This window comes from Poecilia reticulata, chromosome 1, assembly GCF_904066995.2.
Source record: "Poecilia reticulata chromosome 1, P_reticulata-male-v2, whole genome shotgun sequence".
NCBI classification, from domain to species: domain Eukaryota; kingdom Metazoa; phylum Chordata; class Actinopteri; order Cyprinodontiformes; family Poeciliidae; genus Poecilia; species Poecilia reticulata.
The window spans coordinates 27,940,769-27,964,164 of record NC_088830.1 but is presented as its reverse complement, the minus strand read 5'-3'; the positions used below and the strand labels follow the sequence as shown (position 1 = coordinate 27,964,164).

The 23,396-nt window shown below is 37.1% G+C and overlaps 2 protein-coding genes across 2 annotated transcripts; both read right to left on the bottom strand.

Moving 5' to 3' along the window:
• Positions 1–515: 515 nt before the first annotated feature.
• Positions 516–7,457, bottom strand: LOC103470396 (uncharacterized). Its single transcript, XM_008418819.3, has 4 exons — positions 6,933–7,457; positions 4,611–4,687; positions 3,142–3,256; positions 516–2,803 (listed from the first exon to the last, which is right to left on the bottom strand). The coding sequence occupies exons 1-4, from the start codon at positions 7,207–7,209 to the stop codon at positions 1,830–1,832; spliced, it is 1,443 nt and encodes a 480-aa protein (XP_008417041.2). The 5' UTR covers positions 7,210–7,457; the 3' UTR covers positions 516–1,829.
• Positions 7,458–8,251: 794 nt separating this feature from the next.
• On the bottom strand, positions 8,252–23,290 carry capn9 (calpain 9). Its single transcript, XM_008418807.3, has 20 exons — positions 22,841–23,290; positions 21,357–21,426; positions 20,096–20,214; positions 18,963–19,096; positions 17,986–18,154; positions 17,704–17,787; positions 16,569–16,654; positions 16,144–16,221; positions 15,302–15,462; positions 14,385–14,542; positions 13,580–13,788; positions 13,459–13,495; positions 13,111–13,191; positions 12,971–13,028; positions 12,096–12,160; positions 11,377–11,445; positions 11,215–11,293; positions 9,249–9,365; positions 8,607–8,665; positions 8,252–8,510 (listed from the first exon to the last, which is right to left on the bottom strand). The coding sequence occupies exons 1-20, from the start codon at positions 23,273–23,275 to the stop codon at positions 8,484–8,486; spliced, it is 2,295 nt and encodes a 764-aa protein (XP_008417029.2). The 5' UTR covers positions 23,276–23,290; the 3' UTR covers positions 8,252–8,483.
• Between the last annotated feature and the right edge of the window lie 106 nt (positions 23,291–23,396).

The window sequence follows — 23,396 nt, the reverse complement described above, 5'->3', positions numbered from 1 at the left end:
TGTCTATGGTTTTAACTCAAACGTGTCAGTTGGCCAATCAGACGTTTCCAAAGTCATGACGTCATAACTGGGCTCCCCCACATTATTTAAAGAGAGTAAACATTATGTATGAAACGTTATTTTAAAGACAACAAATAAATCTAACAGTTTCTTTCCTCCATTTTTGTGGAATTTATCAAATAAAAATCATTTTGTTGATTCTGACTGACCTAAAAAGACTTTGATCTGATTTAACTTGAGACTGTAAGAAAAAACATTGGTGTGTCTTCTGTTTCATTGCTGTCTCAGTTAATAAAGTTCAGTTAAAACTTAAAGAAAAAGGCTAAACTCAGAGCTTTGCTTTGAAAGTAGGTGAAACGATATTAAAAAGATCATGTTGGTATTGGTGAATTACTTACATTAATCTCTAATTATGATAATTATGTAATTTTTGTATTTATGTAATTGTGATTATCATTCAGGATAAATCAATATCTTTGTGGAGCAATAAAGAAAGCACTGCAACTTCTTTCAACAACATTTGGAGAACTTCACATGTTTTATTGTGGTTGCCATTTATATAGTTTGTGATCATTTACCCAGTTAGCTATGGGAGGCCGTTTGTAAAGTTACAGTCAAAAGTTAGCAGCAATAATTCAGGTTATTTAGCCTGTCATGAGAGGGGCTAAAAATTTAGTTAGACCAGAGGATAATTACTTATACTTATCTAGCAACCCTGAATAAGAGTATCAAGTTTAGTTACTTTGGAACAACATTACTAGCTTATTTCTTCTTTTGCTTCTTCCTTTGGTTTGTTATTTTGTTCGTATTTGTTTTTAATTCTTGTAAAGCACTTTGTATTTCCTTGTTGCTGAAAATGTGCTATATAAATAAGATCACCTTTACCTTTTAGTGAGCTAACTATCTAGTTTAAAGGTAAGTAGCCGGCTTTAAAGACAAAGCTAAATATTTAGTTTCAAGTTAAACATTTACCATTAACTTCAGAGATAAATATAAAGCTAATATTCACTAGCCAATAGTTGAGATTGGCATGTGAATTTCCAGTATAGAGCAAATTCACATGCCAGTTAGCAAGCATAGTAATTAGTTTGCTAACTGAATGTTTAGCTTTAACCTAAATATTTACATGATAATTAAGTATTGAAAGTATTGAGTTTAAAGCTAAATATATAGCTTCAAGGTAAATACTTAGCTCTCAACTAATTATTTTGCTAACAGAATATTTAGAGATAGATATTTAGTTTGTAAACTACATATTTAGCTTAGCTAAATATTTAATTACCAACGAAATGCTTAGCTTCAAACTAAATATTTAGTTGGGAGCCAGTTATTTATTTTTAAGCTAAACATTTAGGTTGCAAATTAAATGTTTGGTTTGATGCTAAGCATTTTGCTAACAAAATATTTAGTCTGATATAAAATATTTAGCTTGCTAATTAAATATTTAGTTTCAAATTCTGACATTTATAAATGAATAGTTGAAAAATGAACTCCCAAGTTTTTCCTCTGACAGGCTAAATAACTGAAATTATTGCTCTTAATTTCTGACTGTAACTCTACAAACAGCGCCTCACAGTTAGGAACCTATTTGGGTAACAAAAGTAATCTTTTCACTTTGTCCATTTAAAAGTATGAACATGAAAATGTTTTGGAGACCAGAATAATTTGCGTTAAGACAACACCATTGAAAACAACAAACCCAGCAGTCATGAAGTAGCAGATAGAGTTAAGTCTAATGTCCTTTGTTCAAGCAGACGATCGATTAACACACACAGATACACAGAAGACTGAATATTTAGAGTCTGGGTTAAGAGAAGATTAAACACCATCTACATGCCACACTGGGACTGCTGCCGGTGTCTCCGAACGCTACACATCTGGCTAAAGGACTGTCCACAGCGGGAGCAGCTGTAGGGTTTCTCCTGTGTGTGAACTGTGCGGTGCCTCTTCAGGTGACTTGAAGAGATGAAGCTTTTCCCACACAGTGTACAGCGGTAGCGTCTCTCACCAGTGTGGACAAGAAGGTGGACCCTCAGGTTGTTAGGCTGGGCGAACCCTTTCCCACAGTGGGGGCAGGTGTACGGTCTCTCCCCCGTGTGAATCTGCTGGTGCTGCTCCAGGGCAGCAGCGTTTGGGAAGACGAGCCGACACACTGCGCACACCAGCAGCTCCTTGCTAAACGCAGCGCCGTTCCTGGGCGGCCGCCGCTGGCTAGGTGTTCCAGCTGCAGAACCTGTGCAGTGGGAGGGCGGAGGAGGATGTGGAGCGGCGATGACGGCAGCCATGTCAAAAGATGGCGCAAAAGCAGCCACTTCATGAGTGACGGCCATTGGACCTTCTATAGCGTCTGCCTCTCCCTGCGAAGGAAAGGAGGACGAAGCAGGGTTTGTGTTCCCCAAACCCAGGTGTGCAACTGCATAAGCTGCACCAAGATGGCTGACCCGCTCCTGCATCCAGGCCAGATCCAGGTCCAAGTTAAGGTCAGCGCCTGGTTCTTCTGATTTCACAGCAGCTGCCAGATTAGAAGGATGAAGGCTGTCATTTGTAGTTTCCTCTGGCTTCATTTCGCTGCCTGGAAGGCACTTGGTAAACTCCCTGCTAACGGGGCTTTGACCGCCAACGCTGCTGGCGGGAAAACTGCTGCTCAAAGGTTTCATGGCCTTCCGCTTTGCTCGAGGTCTGAAGGTCAGATCTATTGTGGCGTCAGTGGGAGACGGAGAAGACTGCAAGGAGGACAACAAGGTGCTGGTACTGGAGTCGGTGACGATGTCAGCAGGAGGAGGTTCTTCACTCTCATCCCGGGCTGAAAAAAGACAGAAAGAGAAAGAAGTTCTGTAAGTAAAATGGATCCACAATGCACATTCACCTCTGAAGTTTCAAGTTTACATTTTCTGACTAAATAATTAATAGGAAACAATCAAAATTCTCAAAAAAGCATACTTTGTTACAGTTAATATAAACTCTTAACATAAATTTGCTATAATTGGCAGTAATGTCTTGTTTTCTTTGATTTACCATAAAAAGCAAAATCTAAAAATGTAAAAACAACAACAGCAACATTAGTGTCAGGATCCAAGGTCCTGGAGAAATCAGTAAAAACCAACCAGAAGCAGCTAAAACTACGATGTGAGGTCAACTCACCAGAAGAAAGGTCGCCACAGTCGGTGCTGATGTTGACCTCCACCTTCACATCCAGGCTGCAGCTTTCTCGCTCCTTTTTCACCTGTTTCTGCAAGGCTAGCTTAGCTTCTTCTTGCTGGAATACAGCAAATAAATAAACTTTATTTTTTTAGTAAACATAGAATATGATTGGATGTGTTGTATGAATGGATTAAATAGAATAGAAAATGTTAGTTTTCATCTTACAGGAGACAGTATTTAGATTGTATCGAGACTGTAGACTGATAAACAACTGTAAAGGTAAAATTGTAAACTGTAAGATAATAATAACATAAAGGACAAATTATACGTATTCTAGACTGAAATGTACAATGTGTATACTGGAGGAGTTAGTTTTTTGTTTGATTAGTGTATATATTTTTATTTTGTTACTAATATTGTGTTTACACTGTAAACATTTGAAGGTGGTTTAACTTGAAAATCAAAATCCACCTGCTGCCTTGAAGATGCAATTAAAGTCACAAGAAAATTGTTTTGGTTTTGACTCAAATTAAAGTTCATGAAGTTGATTTAACAACAAGAGACAAGTTGTCCAAACATAGTTTTTTAAGTTTGTTAATCTTGAATTGTGAGTTTTAACTTAATGCTGCAATTTAAATCAAATAATTATTTCACAATGTGCAAGAACAAAATCTGTCTCGCCTGGTTAAAGGTCACATTTCTCTATTATTTTACTCACATTATCAAGATAAAATTACTTATTTTGCTTTAAATTCTTGTTTTAAATTGCATGAACAAAATTTCTGATAATGAACTTCATTAGGTTCAAAATATAAAACTTGTTAAATTTATTTGACTTAAAGAGTAGAAGATGGGCCACACAAATGTGGCTCAAATGTTTTACAGTGTACATATTGAAAATAATAACTTGAAGAAAACCTTTAAACTTGACCGTTTCTCCTGTTTACTTCTAAAACAGTTAATATTTTTATTGTTTAGATTTCTATTAATCAAATACAGCACTTAAAAAATACAGAATCTTTTTTGTATAGTTTATTGTTTTAACTTCAATCACTGCTGGTCTTAATGTCATGTATAAATAAGATATTTATTGATCATAGCATATACTGACAGGTAAATCTAGGAGACGGTAGTAGAGATAAAACAAACCATCATGCTTCCATCACCGTGCTTTACAGTAAGTAAGTAAAATGTCTCCCAGTTAGCTGCTTTCTTATAAACTCTTTGGTTCTCATTGACGTATTTTTGTTTGTTGTTTTATTTAGTTGTGTTATAAATGCTTGAAGTGTTTCTTTTATGACATGTGGCGACAATTTGTAAATCAAGTGATGATATTTTGGGCTATGGGTGTATATATTGTCAATTTAAGAATAATATTTCTTACTTCTTTGTGCTTTTCCATTGAATGTTGTTTTTTCTCTCCACAATAGTTGAACATCTTTATTTTAAATTCCCATTTATATATTTACCTGTGAGACATGATGAAATGTTACGTCTTCAGATGCTGCAGGTAGATTCGCCAACAGAGGCTGATGGTTGCCAGAAACTGAAAAACATGACATAAAACTATATTATGCTTTATTCTTTACCAAAAAAACTACTCCTTTTAATGATTGACTTGGTTTTCAGTCAGATTTGCCTAAGTTGTTCTGGACCATCGTTTTTTAGGTTTGGAGTTCGTCACAGAAAAGGTCTACAGGTTCAGTTCTGTTAAAAAAAAAACTGCTACAAATCAAATATATGTAATCTACTGCTTTCTCTCTTTAAAAACTCCTGCTCTTTCTAAAACAACGCCTTCAGGAAACATTTACATTGGACAGAGTTTTTATTATCGTTCGTTTTTAGTGCTGCTCTTTTGTTTGTCCAACAGTGCCACCTTGTGGTCATTTTGAATACCTGTATATTTCTTCTTCGTGGGTTTTATGGACTGCTGAAATGAAGGAACTAGAGGAAAATTCTTAAAATAACGTCTTTGGAAAGCAGAATGAGGTAAATATGCCCAATATGCACAACTGTGTTTTGTGATAAGAAATGTTGTTTAATAAGCGATATAATGTCTTCGGTTTATTTGTTTAAAAAGGAAAACTGCATGCTGAAAAATTAAGGATAATACATATTGATTTTTGTGAACATTAGCATGCTTTATTTTATATAAGGGAAACATAATGTTTATTTTCTATTTGTTTTAAAAGACTCTCAAGGACTATATCATTCATATTACATCATGATTCAGCCTTGGAAATTGTTTTATTGGGTTAAACATCTCCAACGATTCTGTTTCTTTTCTTTTTATGCTACAGTTTTCACAGTATCTATTCAGTTTATCAGATATCATAGCTACATGTAGACAAGGACTTAGAGCAGAATGTCTACGATGCCATTTGCGGCCTCTGAATGATTTTGGCCGGCGTTCTGACTATCTGTCATGATAGATAGTCCAGCATACCTTATGGTAATGCGCATTCGCACATCGATGTTACGTCACATACCGCTTAATTAGCAGATTTCTTATAAATCCGTCATACCTGTTTCATTTGTGTGTTTTTTATTCTCAGAAGTTTACAGTAAATTGTATTTCATTAAGCTGCTATGTTAATCAAAGATAATAACATAAATTACTTTTGCTGTTTCTAATATCGTTACCATACTGTAAACAAGACATTAGTCCCGTTTAGTGTCACTATTACTACAAATACTGTTTGACTGCAAATTTGGTCAGGATATTTTGTCCCTATAGCTAATCTACCTTTTTAAAATTTTTATATTTCTTTAGAAAACTGCACAGAATATGTCCCAGAAAAAGCACATGAATAACGCTGGATGCTGACCGAAGATGTGTTTAGGCAACAAGCAGAACGACACAATATTTCTTATTTTATTTTATTTTTTATTTACTGTAAACTTCTGAGAAATAAAACACACAAGATGAAACTTCTACAGGTATGACGGATTTATAAGAAACGTAACATGGATGTGCGCATGCGCATTACCACAAGGTATGCTGGATTGACGAGGTATGACAGACAGAACACCGGTCCTTTATCTCAATTCAAGAATGTCTTAATTTTGCTTTGCCAGGCAAACGGAAAAATATAAAGTGCAAAACAGAGTATTCATCCAGGTTTCTGTTTTGAATGTAATTTAGTTGAGTAAAAAGAGACAAACAAAAAAACTAAAGTGGTATTTACTAAAAAGCAGACTTGGGCACAATCATTTAAGAAACTTTGCAAAAATAAATCAAGAGTGAGCCATGTCTGTTTCTTGTTGATAAAAACACACACACAAAAATAAATAAAAACAAGATGAACTTTAAAAATGTTGGATATGGTTTGCTGTATTATGATTAATCTTGAAAACCTGCAAGATCATTTTATGTTTGAAATCTACAATTCAATAAAATATTGTGTATATTTTATATCCAACATTTATACCCACATTTATTTATTTTTCCCCAATTTGATATTTTTGACCAGATTGTCAAAAAGTTTGGACACCACTGCCTTGGAGTAAACTGAAGCATCCAGTGTTGATATATTGGTAAGGGGGCCCCTAAATTAAAATCCGCTAAGGGCCCCAAAAAGGCTTTGGTCGGCCCTGGTGGAGGGGGATTCTGGAAGCCACGCCCACTGAGCGTCAGCCTCAGACAGCTGTTGTCACCAGTTGATCTCTCACACCAACAAGCTCGTCTGGGATTCACAATCATTCCCCTCCTGACGTAACCCCAAACCTCTCCTCTAATCCTGCTCATTCACACACCAACGGTCCCACCGGCGCCATCTCCGTCCGTTTACCTTCGCCAGGCTTCAAATGGACGGCGTACATTTCCTCCCGCTGGCGGCTCCTCCTCAGCCTCTTCTCGCAGCTCCTCATCTTCACGTCCATTTCCTGCAGCCTCTGCCGCAGGGCATCGTTCTCCTTCTGGCTCTTGTCGAGCTCCAGGTCCATCTGGGAGCGCAGAGCCGCATAGCCAGCGTCCACCAGTTTGCAGATTTCCACCACCGCCGAATTGGCCAGAATCTCTATTACCGAGGCGATTTGCGCCTGGAAGCCCAGACAGTCCTCCATCATCCCCAGCGGTCTTCCTGGTGCCGCCTGGATGGACTCATACAGACAAAACCAGCCTGCTTCTTCCAGTTAAAGTGTCTGCTGTTTTTAAACTGTCATGTTCCGATTCCCGGCAAGGTGCGCATGCGCAGACATGAGACGTTAGAAACAAACAGGAATGCGTCACAAATGAATAAGTGACAAGTTTGAATTATTGGTGATACGATAGATCATTTTTATTCGATGAATATATAAAATAGTAGGACGGCGTATTAGAGACACTAGATAGAAAAAAAGAGTAAATTTCTGCCAAAAATGTACAAGAAATTTTGAAATTGATCTAATAAATTTTCTTAAGAAAAAAATAAAAGGAAGCTTCTGAGTTTGTAAAAGTCAAGGCTTTATTAGGAAAAAAAAACAAAAACGAAATTTTTAGATCAATCTGAAAAATGTTCTAGAAAATAATTTTCCCTGTCAGAATTTTTAGGAACAGTTTTGAATTCTGGGAAAAAAGTTAAAATTCAGAGAAAAGTCATAATTCTGAGGTTAAAATCAGAATTTTGAAAAGGAAAGTATGAGTTCTGAGATTCAAGTAAAATTTTTTAAAAGAAATCTGAATTTTGAGGGGGGAAAAGAAAAATCCCCCCAAAATTTTGGGATTAATCTGAACATTTTTAAAGAAAAAAGTTTCTGAGGGCAAAAGATGAAAATTAGGAAAAAAGTCAGGATTCTGAGAAAAAAAGTTACAATTCTCAGGTTAAAATCAAAATTTTGAGAGAAAAAAAGTCAGAATTTGGAGGAAAAACAATTATGAGAGAAAAAAGATATTCTAAGAAAATAAGTCACAATTCTGAGATTAAACTCAGAATTTTATTTGTTTGCATTTTGGGGGGTCCTAATCCTTTTAGGGTCACTTCATACATCAGAGTCAAACCGAGAGCTAAATTATCTGGTAAGGCATAGTATCTTAACAATAATAATCTGAATTTTGTGTCTTACCAGTTTGATAAAACTGATTTCACTTATGATGTAAATGAAAATGCACAACAAAACAAACGCAGACATATTTATAACATTTAGATCTTTTTATTAACATATTGTTTGCATTCAGCTGTTGAGTGAAGAAAAAGCAAAATTCAAAGCTTAACCAACTGAATACTTTGGTGCAGGAAGCGTTTCACAATATTAAATCAGTGGCTTGTAAACTGGACAGATAAAGATTTTAAAGTACGAAAAAGCAACATGGAGGCATTCATCACTGCTTTCTGCTCCCCCTGCAGTTTGCGTCCACCTCTTTCTCAGACATTCATCGACAACAAAAGGAACTGGAAATGGAGGAAAAAATGCAGGTAAACGCACTTGATTTGTTGCTAAATCGAATTTAAATTTGATTTCAGGTGGAGTTATGTGAGGGTTTTTACCTGCATCATGTTCATTCTTACTCTTCCCCTGTTGTGTTCATCCAGGGCCTGGAAAACTCCTAAATAAGAAACAAAATTCAGTCTGAATTAAGGTTATTATAGTTAACTACAAAAACAAAACAACAAAAATATTTTTTTTTGTTTATTTCACTGACTGAAATAAACAAAAATGGTGACTAATGGGAAAAGTAACCAGTTTCCTCTTGGTGTCACTTACGCCAGCAAACAAAATGGCGACAGAAAATGTTGGGCAAAAACGCCAGAGTCAACATTAATTAAATTAATTATCTGAAAATGTTATCTTCTGTTAAGTGTTCTTTACCCAATTAATGTATTTATAATCACAATGCAATACTTTGATTTTAATTCTGCACCTAAAAATTTATTAAAAGTATGAAATGGATAAAACTACTACTATAAATAATAAAACCTAAACTAAACAATAATAACTAATACAAACTAGAAAACACACTATAAAAACTGAATTAGACAAGTCACCAAACAAACAAAACAAAAAAAACTATTATAACTGATCTGAATTGTGGCAAATAAAAAACATCCATCAGGGATAAATATTGTCCAGTCATAAATGTTGATTTTTACTGCTGTCTCTAATGAATATGTAAATTTTTTTTAACGTACTGAACATGTTCTCCAGACGGACGATGCAGGTGAGGTAGTCGTCAAAGTCGATGTCGTAGTTATCGTCTGCGAACCTCAAGCCAATCAGCTGCAGCAGCTGGTTGTTCAGGTTCATACCTGCATGAACCCAAGCAGAGGTTAGACATGACCCGTCACTTCATGTAACGAGATCCACATTTTCTGCACTTTCAGATTTTACCTGGAAGGGTCGTAGAAAAGCCTTATAAAGCGGTCAAAAACTTCATAAAAGTCGATTTAAAAATATTGTTCCTAAAGATGCATCCTAAACAAATCAGAACTAAAACCCTACCAGAATCCATCTAACCAGTAATATCTTAATATTGTTTTCTAAACCCTTCTCTCAGTCCCTCCTTGACAGAAAGACAACTTTGTAAAAACCAGGCTCTTTTTTTACACCTCAGTTTGTTCTCCCCCCCCATCTTCCTGCTGGAGGCAAAACTGACTAGCATTGGTTTTAGCTGTCAAGTTGCCAACACAACGGGCTAAATCCTAAATGATATATAAAAGAAAAAGACACAGCGCTTTGCTACTTGTCAAAACTTCAACAACTAGATAACTAGGAAAAGGTTTTAACAAAACAAAAACAGTGACAGAGAGGGAGCTTAGCTATGCTAGCTTGACTTTGACAACTTAACATTTAGATGTGCTGTGGAATCCGGTCTGTTTAGGTTCAGTGGCAAAATAAAAAGGTGGCCTACACACCAACTCTGACAGGTCATCAGTATAGCAGGTGTTTAAATTAGCTAATCAACCACCAGTGTTAGTTTAGCTAATCTACCACAGCGGCCACTTATTAATAATCGCAAAATAAACATCAAGCCTAAAACATGAAGCTAACAGACTGAATGTTCTGCTCTTTGTGTTGTTGGAGACTTTCACGTCTCCAGTTGAGGTGTGCTGATGCAGGAGATTCCAGAAGAGTCAGTGAGTTAAAAGCAACCAAAGTTTATTAAAAATACATGATATATCTTGGAGATCCACTCAAGCACCAAACATCCATACAGAGTTATCCAAAGGCAAAGAGATCTGAAGTTTCCCCCAATGACTGTCTCACTGTGCTCTGCAGCCCAACCCCCGCCCTGCTGAGAGCAGGCTCAGCCTTTTGTTTTAAGGGTCATAAAAGCATAAAAAGTTTTACTGAAGCTACAGAGGACAGATGGTCACTTTCAAGCAAACAGCTTTGATCTGTAACCTCAGTTCCTGTCCGGGACAAAGTTATAAAACTAACAACCATTTGGTTCATCTCCTCTTTAATCCACATTTTGGTTCCTACTGTGAAAAGCCAGGGCCCTAACCAAGCTGCAGGATGTCGTTATCACCTCCTTACAAGCTACCAAAGGCCAGACTCACACTGGGAAGAGAACGCAGAACAGAGCAAGGCTCCACTTGTAGGTTCCTTGCAACTCATGAAGGTAGATTCATGATTATACATCAATGTAACATTCAACAAAATATTTCCACAGTGCAGGGAATGTTTGAGTGTTTTTTGGTATTGAATTCTGACGCATATCGTGGAGCCGTTGTCAGTCAGTTGCTACGGCAACGTGTCTGTGTAGCGTAGCCGACACACAGAGCAAAAATAGAATACGAGTGGTTTAAAGTTGTTCCTGGACTGTTTTTATGTCATTTTCCCCTTTGTTTTGACGCACAGCACTGAATCAATCAACCTCCATCTCCAGGTTTCATTTAGTTAACGGAGCTGTTCTACTGGGCAGCGCCACCATTAACGGCATGTGAAAGAATAATCTTTTTGCCCTCAAGCGCAAAATTTACAGATGTAAACGATAACATGCAACGTTTCTACACTTGGGTATATTTCCCCCCACAACACCCACTCCACCAATATCTCCACTGAGGACGATATTGCTTATAGAAAGTCCTTCTTTTTAAAGTTAAAATATATTTTTGGAACATATACGAAGTGAATGCTGGTCAGTTTACTCACCTGCGGCTTTAAGAGCCGTGCGAAGCTCATAGGAAGACATTTTTCCTGACCGGTCGGTGTCAAAGGACAGGAAGAGCATCTGCAACCATAACCAGGTGTTAAATAACAAATTTCCTCAACCCTTCACCAATAAAATATGTCACCACATAAATCAGTACATACAATCCATTTCTTCATCTTGTCCCAAAACACCTTAAACTCCTGGAACTCCATCTTTCCTGTGTTGTCCACCTGTTTCACTACGTTAGGAAAAATCTTTACCAACATCTTGATAATCACGTTATCCAGTATCACCAACCTATTTCTCACAATCTATTAATAAAGTACAAAAATCTTACAGGAACTCCAGTCATTACCTCTGCTTATAACATTAAAGGGATATTTCAAGCTTTTTTTGAACTGGAATCCAGATCAGTTCTTCTCAGGATGAACAGAACCGAGCCATCTCAAATAAAATGTTCTTTTTAAATCCACAAGAGCCTAATTAATAACGTAGTCCACACAATCCAACAGAAAACTTCCTTCAGATGTGTCTATTTATCACAAAGTTGTTATCATAACTTCCATTAGCAGGATATTTTTAAGCATTTTGGGTAAAAAAAAAAAAAAAAGGCAGGAAATTTAATGCCGAAAGTTAAAAGCTAATGCTAAATCTTTATTTAGCTGTAGTAGCTTTCAGTTGCCATTAGGGGGCGGTGTTCCTGCTTCTGTTGATTCATTTACTAGATTGGTGAAAAGTTGGAAGTTATGGTTGATAAAGCCGTCCACCACACTTTGAGATGTCCTGTTTTGGTTAAGACCAAACATCCTTTTTAAAACATTTCCTCCTTTTAGCAGAACAGGAGCCGTTTTAAACCTGCAGTCATGATGTGGAAGGATACGTCCATCAGGTTGATGATGCTGTGGCAGGTGCTGAGACTCACGCCATCAAACTTAATCTCTCGTCCTGGAGACAAAAAAAAAAATATTATTCAAAAGATGTCTGCTTCAGGTTCAAGCAACAGATTCCAGAGAAAAAACAGCCAAATCAACGCCACATTTTTTTAAATACAGAAGAAATTGGGACTTTGTGTTTTATTTGTGCTACTTAGATTTTTCTTTTCCTAATTGAGCACATTTTGTTTCTCTGTTTCTATTTCTTATTATTTATTAGCACCAAGAAGTGATTACTTTATCCATTTGTTGTTTTTCCTCAGGAAGACAGAAAGTTATTTCATATCTGAAATGTTTTCTGTGAAATCTGGTAAAATAACGGGATTTATAACAGGAGTATCAGCTTATTTTCTGACCAAACATTTGCTTTCATCTGAAGGAAATTAACTAAAACTGAACATACTAAAAGCATCAACCTACAAAATCCAAGTATTTGTCTAGTTTTTAGTGCAAATACCTTAATGCACTTGAAATTAGACAAAACTCACAAGTAACTTTTCGGCAAGATATCGGAGCTTGTTTTAAGTAAATAATTCCTTATTATTGATGAAAAAGTTTTAGTTATATGAAATAATCTGCCAGTAAATTTAGCACATTTTCAAAAATATTAAGGAATTATTTACTTAAAACAAGTTCCTGTATATCGCTGAAAAGTTATTTGTAAGTTAGTTTTGTCTTACTTCAAGTTTGCTGAGATATTGGAACAATAATACTTGGTAACATTTTGTGTTTTTGTGGCGTACAGTTCTTTACTGCCTTCTCTTTTACATCCATTCTGATAAAAACAAAGATTTAAACCGCGTTAGTTTGCTTTCCTACTTACGTCTGCTGAGAACACCGTTCAGCATCTCCTGAAGCTCATTCACACAGATCGCTTTATCCTGTCGTTACATTGAGGAAAAAATAAAAGTTACTCGTTTGCTGTTCATTTAAACTCTGGGAGTCTTGAAGAGCGTTTCTTACCGAACCGGCCAGCTGCTCAAACAGCCTCCTCAGGCCTTTCTCTTCCTCCGTCTCGTCCTCTGGAGCGCTGGGCAGCGGTGGCTGCAGGACGAGACAAAACCTCAGGACCAGCAGAGTCAATTTGTTAACTCAAGATATGATTTATTATGAGCAGAACTGGGTGGAGCAGCAAGAGCAGCGCTACTTCTACGCATCTCTACTCAAGTAAAGAAGTCGTTCAAGAAACGAGAAAAGAAAAAAAAGAGTATCCAGAAATTTTTACTCAATTAAGAGTAACGATTCTGCAAGTAGAAGTAAAGAAACAAAACAGAAGTTCCTACCAGCTCTGATTATCAGTGATTTATTTACCTCAGGTAAATCTGCGTCCACATTGGTCCCCATCTCTCTGTTGAACATTTTGTTACAGTTGTAAATCGTAAAACATTTCGTTTTGTTTGTGGTTTGAGCTCTGGATTGACGCTGCACTCACATGGCTTCGGCCTTTTTCTCAGAGAAGATGCGGATGAGGAAGTCGGCTTCTTGGTGCGGCTGGAAGGTGGTGGGGACCAGCAGGTATTTCCCTGGCGGCAGAGTGAAGCGCTCCGACACTTCCCGCATGTTGATGTACGTCCTGCTGCGCGCCTTGGACGGGTGGTAGCGGAAGAAGTCCTTCCCCACCTGGTCCTCTTCGTCCGGAGCCTGAGGAGGACAAAGGAGGACATGAGGTCTGAGTCTAAGGGAATCCTCTTTGAAACAGGAGGAAATCATACGGCCAGTTTATTCTCTTCTGAAGGAAGGGCAACCGCTAACTGAAGCTTAATAATGCTTCCTTGAACAGGTTAGCTTAGAGCTTTACAAAACATTTTCATTACTATTTCTGTATAAAATCATCCTTAGATAATGTGTTCTGCCTTTCAGAATGAGCTTCTTTAAGGCGTCTTGTCACTTTAAATCCAAATAAGCTGCTGCTGCCCTAAGCCCACATTTCTGTTTTTGGTAACACTTTATTTGAAGGGGTGTGCATAAGACTGACATGACACTGTCATGAACATAAAGTCTTTATGAATGTTTATGACAGTTGTCATAAAGTGTCATTCGGTAAATAATGACACTTTTAATGCAAAGTTGCTCTAAAAGTTGCATTGAAAGTCCATTATGAGTGCCAACTTGGCATTAAATTATCATAATTTACAAAATCATGCAAAGTTGGCATTTTACCCTGTTTTTAAATATGCATTTGTATTGGTCTTGTATGTATTGGTATTGTAATTTTTAAAAAAATTTCACTTTCTGACCTCATACACTGCAAAGCCGATGGTTTCCAGGTCCAGGCCTTCCTTCCTGAGCTTCCGTCTGTTCTTCTGCATGAGAGCAATCACCACGCTGCAGACGTCATCGTCATCATCAGCGTCCTCCAGCTGCAGCTTGAACTGAGGGTTGGTCCAAAACGTGTCTGCACAACACAGGCAGGTAAGAGACATGAATTAAAGCATCACTTAAGGACAAAAGAGACGGTTCTGGAGAAAAACCTGGCACTTTTTCACCAATATTAAGGAATTATTTACATCTAAACAAGCTCCTATATCTGGCTGAAAAGTTACTTAAAAGTTAGTTTTGTCTTTTTTCAAGTGTGCTGAGATATTTGCACCAGAAACTAGACAAAAAATACTTTAAGATTTTATGTTTTTGCAGTGCAGGGTCCTGCTGTCTGCAGTAGATCTTACACAGACTCCAAAAAACACTGGATAATGTTTTTAATTCTCAATATAATTACAAATGCATGTTTTAGTAGTTTTTGTTTTTTATAGTAACATTTGCATTTAATTTAAAACACAAAATGTTGCAAAAAATACCAGTTTTATGTTCTAGATGTAATTTTCTTGCCATGACTGGGAAACTATGAACTTTATCTTTTTAAAACATTTTTCACAAATATCTAATTTCAATATAAGAAAATGCATTTATCCTCTTTCTGTAAAGCAATTATAATTTTGTACATTCTGATACCTAAAAAATGTAAAATAAAAAATGGTGGTTCTTTAAAAATTAAACAATTCTCACAGTGGCCATTTACCAAACATTACAAGTTGTCTTTTCTCAAACCTTCCTGTGAAATTAGTGTCTCTAAATGAGTTAATTCAGCTGAACTGAGGTAAAAAATGTCTCTGGGCTGTAACGGTTGCAGACTTCTGCTCCAGATGAAAAGTCTCACCGATGTAGTTCCTGCAGCCTCCGGCGGTGGAGCCGCGGATCCAGTTGCCCTCGAAAACGTTGACCTCCCAGTGGCGCTTGGTGTCGTCCTCCAGGGCGTCGGGGCTCATGTTGCAGATCTCCACCTTGTCATAGTTCCTCTTGAAGTCCTCAAACTCCATCCTGGAGTCAAAACCACACAAATAAAAGCGTTTCTCTGTGGCTTCTGCGTGTGGAGGAGTTTATGAAATACAACCTTAACTTCTCTGATGGGTCCGCGCTCTGATCGTTTTTATTTTGTGTTAATTGTGATTCTGTTATTTTTGGCTGATGTTTGACGTGAATACAAGGGCACAATTTAAGGGGATATATGAATTTAAAATAAAAAGACAATGAAAAAGCAGGTGTTTATCGAGCTGTGGAGGGAGTTTGGCTAAAGACATGAAACAATGCACAAGCATAAATATATTGAAAAAAGGTATTAAATTATATTTTTAACAGTTAAATGGAAGATGAAAGACAGACATAAACAGTAAAATAATATGGGGTATTCTTATTATGCAAATGATTCAGATACACATATTTAACAAATGCACATGTATAGTATAAAATTGTGTTTTTACTTAAGATGTTGATATAAACTGTCACATGTATTTTGATTTAAGCCTCATTGAAGAATAGCAGTTAAAAAGTGTAAACTTCTTTCTTCTTTTCAGACAAGGACAGCAGCTAAAATGATTACTGTATGTTGGAAAACATGGTTTTTTGTGTATGTAAATATGCTGTACATGTATTCTTGTTTTTTTTTATTTTTGATTCTTTAATTTTAATCAGATAAAATAAAAATTAAGGCTGAGGTCTCACCAAAATTCACCGTCATCAGTTGAATTCTGCAGGATTCGTGTCTTTTCTGCTTTGTCGACATAATCCCACTCTCTGGCACTGAAACAGACCAGAACCGGAACATTCTGACAGGAACCAGAACATTCAGACAGGAACCAGAACATTCAGACTGGAACTGGAACATTCAGACCAGAACATTCAGACTGGAACCAGAACATTCAGACCAGAACATTCAGACAGGAACCGGAACATTCTTGATATGCAGAAAGTCTTAACTGTGCACTATGATTGAGTCTGCTGATTCTTATGATTAATGGAAAGATGAGGAAAAATTGTGTGAATAAAAGTTTAAAAATTAGAAAATTTTTCTAAACTGGGCTTTACATGTCATAATAATGCAAGTCTTTTATTTTGAAAGTCAGAATAGGCCAGTCTTTTCCTCTTACTTGTCACTCCAGCGGCCGTTCCACTCGACTTGACCCCAGGGGTTTCTGATTCGAATCAACTTCACTTTCTGGCCTCGGAAATTCACCTGAAAAGCAAAATAAGATTTTTGTTATGATCTGAGCTCTACATAGTCTAACATAGTATGACAGTGTAAAGGTAGATTTCTCTGAAAAGTTCAGTTCACATGACAGAATGAAGATAGTTTCAAATTTAATGCTGTTTATTAGTAACTGGCATCACTGGAGCATTCAAACAAACAGAGTTTCTCTTCAACATGAACTGAAGTTGATCTGAGTTCAAACATTCTGATGTCAACAAGGCAGGTGGAAGTGGAAAGTACTATTACGTTATTTTATATGTCACTTTTGATTAATTAATTACATGGATTTTAACACAATAAACATTGTAATTACATTAACATTTTAAAAACATGAATCGCACTGGAGCCTTTATAGTTGTGTGTTTCTGGTAGGCCTGCAAATCTGCCGCACACCTCAAACAGGGAGGGACGACAACGCTGCTTCTCTCGACCCACTGGGTTAATTTTTGCTTAAAAAACTGATGGGATGTTAGAAAATACTATTGTTGTGTTCAAGATGTGCTAACAGGAGTCAGTGCAGCTGTTCAAGCCTAAAATAGCATCTCAAAGCTAAACATGTAGCAGCAGGACAGCCGTCCCAAACGCTAACGTCAGTGTCAATAATCGTTTCTAAAAAGCTTTTTTTCTAAGACGTTGCATGAATAATCAGTGGTTCTTGAAATAATGGAAAGCTGAAGAGGTATAAAAGCATTGTATCAATCTGATGCAAATAATAGATTAAAAACAATAAACATATTTTGTTTTTTAGCTCTTATGTGTATTTATTCAATAATTTGGCAGAAGATAGACTTCAATATGTCAAGCAACAGATATAGAAAAACATAATATTATAATGTAACATGAAGAATCATTCAGTTTAGTTGTTTTTATTTGTAAATGCCTTTTTAAAGCTCTTTGAAATTAATTCGTCTGATCCGTCTACTATATGTTTTTTTGGTAAGTGTTAAGATCGACATCTTCAATTGGATGTCTAGTTTGATAATCATGTGTACTAAAAACCTATTTAGAATATATGATCTGGTGAGTAGTCTTACCTCTTCCAGGCCGGTAATGGAGTATGCGTGACCTTTCACAAGGCCTGTGCTGGTCTTGGCTTCAGACTCTGCTGAGCTGGTGATCTGGACAAAAAAATAAAAATACAAATCAAAGAATCCAGACATGTTTGAACCAGAAAGCTGAGCTGAAGGGCTTCCATCCATTTTCTTGCACCCTTGTCCCTTAGTGGGGTCGGGAGGGTTGCTGGTGCCTATCTCCAGCTGATTCATCGTCATAAAAGACATTCATTAACACATAATGTTTTGATGATGTATTCTTACATCAATGGAGCATCCCATCATGGATCCTCTGTCCAAGGCCTTCTTCATGATTGTGAACAGGTCATCTGGGGCGCTCTTGGTTTCATACATCTCTCCAACTCCACCAGTGAAGTCCTCCATGGCCTCCATGGTGCTGCCGCCTTTCAGGGACTCGTAGCTGCCGTTAACTCTAACATAAACCATAAACAAAACTGGATTAAGTAATGAAACTCATTACTGCTGCAACTTTGGTCCAGCCAATAGCTGCGTTTTCATTAAAAATGTGCGTAAATCTTTGTCGCCATTCTGCTAATGTCGAAAAGAAAAACACAATTTTGCAATTGCGGTGTTTCCGATAAATACGAAATTAAATTTAAATCACATGTGAATAAGCTTATCCACGTAATAAGTTATTTAAAAATTGATGTAAACATTTACATGAGATTTATTCATAGTTCAGCCAAAGCGCTAGCACATGGCTAGCATAATCTATCAGCCAATCAGAAGAGACGCTGGCGTCTAGCGTCAGCTATGAGGCTTTTGAGGGGGGGATTGTAGTCGGTAAATTTACGAAAGAGTCTGAGATATGGATTAAACACAACTTTTAATGAACTGTGCAAAGCTGCGAGAGCTCTGGTGAAGCTAGCTGCACATTGTCCGAAAAAACAACAAAAAACATAATTCTCCTACTACTTCCTGTCATCGTCTTCGTGGGTTGATCACGTGACTCGCATGACGCGGGGAAAAAAGTATTTCCATATGGCTGAAAAACAGCTTCATCCTAACGAAAAAAACTTCTTGTCGAAAAACGTCAATTTTATTTTCGGAATTAGCGAGTTTCCATTAAGCGAATTTATTTTTGTTCTTTTAATTTGCGCAGTTCTGTGGTTAATGGAAAAGCAGCTAGTGAGATCTGCTGTCCATCCATCCATCCATCCATTTTCTTGCACCCTTGTCCCTTAGTGGGGTCGGGAAGATCTGCTGTCGGAGTTGCTTACTTGGCGTAGGCTTTCTCCAGCAAGGCGCTCCAGAACTCGTCGTTGGAGGCAGAGTGAAGCATGATGAGCCGGTTTCTCACCGACGGCAGCCGGTCGTCCACCACCACGTCCAGCCATTTGTTATGTTGCCAGAACTTATAAGACAGAAAACATCACAAAATAATTCAGTCTGGTCTCCCTTCATTGTAAAAACACTGTAAATATACATATGTATAAAATAATTATTTTCCCTGTGGGCTCTACCCATCCAAACGCTTAGAGCAGATAAATGTGTAGTGGTGCCATAGATTTCTCCAGCTGGACAAAAACAAAACTTAAGCTGTTATCTTTCACGATGAAGTCAGGGCACAGCTCCAGTTATTACAGTTAGAACAGGGGTGTTAAAAGGGGGGCGCAGGGGCCACTTATGGTCCTTGGACTGATTTTGTGCGGCCCCAACTACAACTCAAAAATTCTACAAGTTTGGCCAATAGATTCAGATGGATACTTTCAATTTGTATTCAGGGTCAAAATTGTTACCAACATAATTTTCTTACACACAAAAAATGTAAAGTTCAACATAAAATATTTGTGTTTTTATAACCAAGTTTTAACAAAAGGTAAAACCAAGAGATTTTTTACTGAAAAACCAACTTTGCAACACCCAAATCAGCTTTTATTCTTTCTTAAACTTGGCTATATATAGCAAGAGTTTTGAAACAAAGTGACTCTAAATTCTGTTCTTATTACTGAAAATAAAGGTATTCATCCGAGCCCAAAGGAAGCTGAAAACTTTATTTGATTGAGAAAGTAGTGATCAGGCCCCAAATCTAGTGGTGGACTCTGACCTGAACCTTGAGACCCACATAAAGACAGTTTCAAAGTCAGCCTTTTATCACCTGAAGAATATCGAGTTCCTTGAAATCAAGACTAAAACCCCACCTACTCAGTTGTTTTTAACTACTAGTAAGTGGAACATTGATCAACATATTTGTGTATTGGCTAAATGGCTTATAGGAGGATAAATTCAAAGTTAATGCATAAATTAAACTGTATTCTCATTCACCTTTTCCCTTGAAGCTTTTGTAAAATAAAAGTATCATGGCATTTAAAACAAATCAGTCTCCCCTCTCAGGAGTCAAACAGTTGTGTACCTGGAAGTGAAAAATGCCGGCGTATCCACTGTCAAAGTCTTGATCGTGGGGAACAACTCGAGCCAGAGCTTCTTTCTTCAGAGTTAATGAGGCGATGGCTGCTAGGAGCCAACAGTCCCCTATGGCAACAAAACAATATGTACCCCAAGGATGAGCAAATGAAAAATATGGCTGTGAAGCAGGTCTTAATGGTCAACTCCATCATGGTGTACAGTATTAGGCCATTGAAGACAGGAAAAAAAGAGAAAAAAACTCAAGGATTTGGAAATGAATCTCAGAAATTTTTGAGAAAAATAAGAACATCTTGGGTTTGAAAAGTTGAACATTTGCCAGAAAACATTAAAAAAAATTATAGAAAAAAAAACATGAAAATTTCTGAGTTTAAATAGTCAAACTTTTTGGACATTTACAAATGTTCTAGTTTCAAAAGTTGAACATTTTCTACTTCTCACACTCAGAAATGTCCAAGTTTTTAGAAAATTTCTGAGATTAATAATATCAAAATTTCTTATTTTTTTTCTAGCAGATTTTTGACTTTTGGAGATCAGAAATGTGTGTTTTCTAGAAAATTTCTGTGTTTTTGGAAAAACTTTACTCATCTTTTTTTATCTGCAATGGCCCTAAGAGTCGTACAATTAAAAATTTTGGATGAAATCCGATGTTCTTGTGTGGTCGTTCATACTACAAATTAAACTCGTCCTTAAAGCGAACCCGCATGGCAGAAGAAGAACGTTGACGTCACTCACCCAGCGCATTGTTTACGGAAGTAATAAGCGATATTCACACCGCAGGTCTCGATGCCAAATCCATATTTTTTCTGAAATCAGATATTTTTTCGTTCATACTACCAATCGCAATGAGATTTATGTGTGAACGGTTATGCCCCCAAGGTGACCCGCATGCGCAGACGAAGAACGTTGACGTCACAGCAGCGCTCTGTTTACAGAAGTAATAATGGATGGAGCCGTTTATGGATTCATTTTTTAAATTGTTTAGCAATGAGAGCCGATAGTAAAATAAAAAAAATATATGAAACAGGAAGGAAGCTAATAGAAAAGAACCACAAGTACTAGTGATGGTGTTTTGCGGCGCACTGACTCTTCGAAAACAATCGGATATCCGAATCAGTGCCACACGGAAGAGGCACAGATCGGATATTTTAGGAGGGGTGAAATGATCAGATTTCGGTGAAAACGCCGGATACAAATCGCGTTTGTCTGCTGTGTGAACGTAGCCAGAGACAAATAGCAGAACCACTCACCAAGCTGTCCTTGGCAAATATCCGTCCTGTCCGCACCACCAACGATGAACTTTGGGTTTTTACATATCTCCTGTAAAAGTGACAGAAAAAAACAAGAAAGGAAACAGGTTGGTTGATTTTTAAAGGCCACACCAGGAGCGTTCCTGATAGGCGTGTTCACATTCCAAACATATCAATCAGTCTGAAATCCCAGTCAGCCACTAACAGAAAATACACACAGCACACACACACCAGGATGGCAGCTGAAGCATTTACTCAGAAAAAAACGCCCCGAGTAAAAATGTACAGCGATTGTAACAAAGTAGAGGGGCGAGTTTTTTTTCCACTAGATGAGATACAAAGGTGGGGCAAAAATGGGTTAATGGGTAAACAAAGAGGTAAAGAGAAACCTGCAAACCCTCTACTGACATTTTTACTACAGATAAGTTAAACGTGGATACTACCTGCTCCATTTACAAAAAGTTTCAGTCAGATCAGGTTTGCTAACTGAGAGTACAAACTACAGCTGAAATGATTAATCGTGATTAATCAATTACTGAAATAATCGTGAACTAATTTAGTTATCAATTAATCGTTAACTGGAGCATAGACTCAAAAAAGGCCATTTTGTGAAGGAAAAAAAACATTCAGAGCAATAATTAAGCCAAAAGTGTACAATATATATATATATATATAAATTGTTTTGCAAATGTATGCATTTTGCATTTAAAATGAAAGCATATTTGTCTAAAATTGGCATAATATCAGCTTCACCCAGTTTCAAATACACTAAAGTACTAATATGGTATTGAAATAAAATGTTTGCTTTCTTGCTTTCTTTGCTTTCTTGTTTTAAAAAATAATGTGAATTATTTAGTTTCATGTTGTATGTTTTTTTAATATTGCATAAGAAAGCTTATGTGGTTAAATGAAAAATCTGTAGAATGTGCCGATTTATTTTATCCGATTAATCAATAGATCAATCTAAAATAACTGTTAGTGGCAGGCCTAGTACAAACACACAACACATAAAAAGTTCATAACATTAAACTTTCCCTTCATTTCCTTCTTCTTCTACTTTGCTTACACTGCAAAAACACAAAATCATACCAAGTGTTTTAATCTAGTTTATAGTGCAAATATCTAAGAACTCTTTAAATATGACAAAAACTAACTTAAAAGTAACTTTTCAGCAGTACATAAGAGTCAATAATTCCTTGATGTCGATTAATTAAGAAACTACTAGCTCCATCGGCAGATTATTTCACTTATAATTAGTACTTTTTCATTAAGGATTTAGCTTCTATATCTTGCAAATTAGTTTTCTCTCATTTCAAGTGTACTAATATATTTGTGCTAGAAACTAGACCAATATTACTTTATTAACCCTTTGTGTTTTTGCACTATAGCTTTCATTTACTAATATAAAAAGTAAATATATTTCCTTTCAACAGATTTTTGCGTCCCAAACATCAACCAGCTGTGATGTCTCAAAGCCTACATACCCGCGGCCTCTTCCATTCGATCTGCACAGGAACGCTCTGGCTGAAGAAGAGCGAGGCATCAGTTGCGGGGAAGTCCGGGTCCTCAAACAGAACCCCCTTCTGGAGACACTCCTGCCTGAGCTGCTCAAACGACTTCCCGTCCCACTGAGAGCTCACCGCCTGGTTGGAGTTCCTGCCGGACAGAGTGGACTGCAGAGGCATTCTCTTCTTCAGCGCGCGGAGGAGGAAGAGGAGAAGAAGGTGTGAGGTGAGCTGCAGGTGACAGAGTGGTGGATGTAGGGAAGAGTGTTGGCTGGGTAGGACTGGTTGGTGGTCACACCCCAGGCAGACAGAAACTGGTTTGTCCTCCAGGTAGAGAGCCACTCCCTTTAAGTCAGTCTCACTGGGCTTGGCCTGCAGGAGGACACACGCGTGTTGACAAGACAACAGGAACATTCACAAAAAAATAAAGAAACCTGAATAGATATCTCGATAGATAGGAAGTGTTTTCATCGTCTTTGAACTACACTTTCCATGAAATCTATGCATGATGTAGTAAAAGTAGATCCACATGAAG

Excerpts from the sequence above, each read along its gene's own strand:
- LOC103470396 (XM_008418819.3), bottom strand. The coding sequence starts at position 7,209 with ATGATGGAGGACTGTCTGGGCTTCCAGGCGCAAATCGCCTCGGTAATA. Across the intron at positions 4,688-6,932 it reads CCATTTGAAGCCTGGCGAAG|TTTCTGGCAACCATCAGCCT; the intron begins GTAAACGGACGG and ends CATGTTTTTCAG. Across the intron at positions 2,804-3,141 it reads CTGTGGCGACCTTTCTTCTG|CCCGGGATGAGAGTGAAGAA; the intron begins GTGAGTTGACCT and ends GTCTTTTTTCAG.
- capn9 (XM_008418807.3), bottom strand. The coding sequence starts at position 23,275 with ATGTTCCTGTTGTCTTGTCAACACGCGTGTGTCCTCCTGCAGGCCAAG. Across the intron at positions 11,446-12,095 it reads GCATCATCAACCTGATGGAC|GTGGACAACACAGGAAAGAT; the intron begins GTATCCTTCCAC and ends GTAGTGAAACAG. Across the intron at positions 8,511-8,606 it reads TAAGAATGAACATGATGCAG|TTCCTTTTGTTGTCGATGAA; the intron begins GTAAAAACCCTC and ends CTCCATTTCCAG.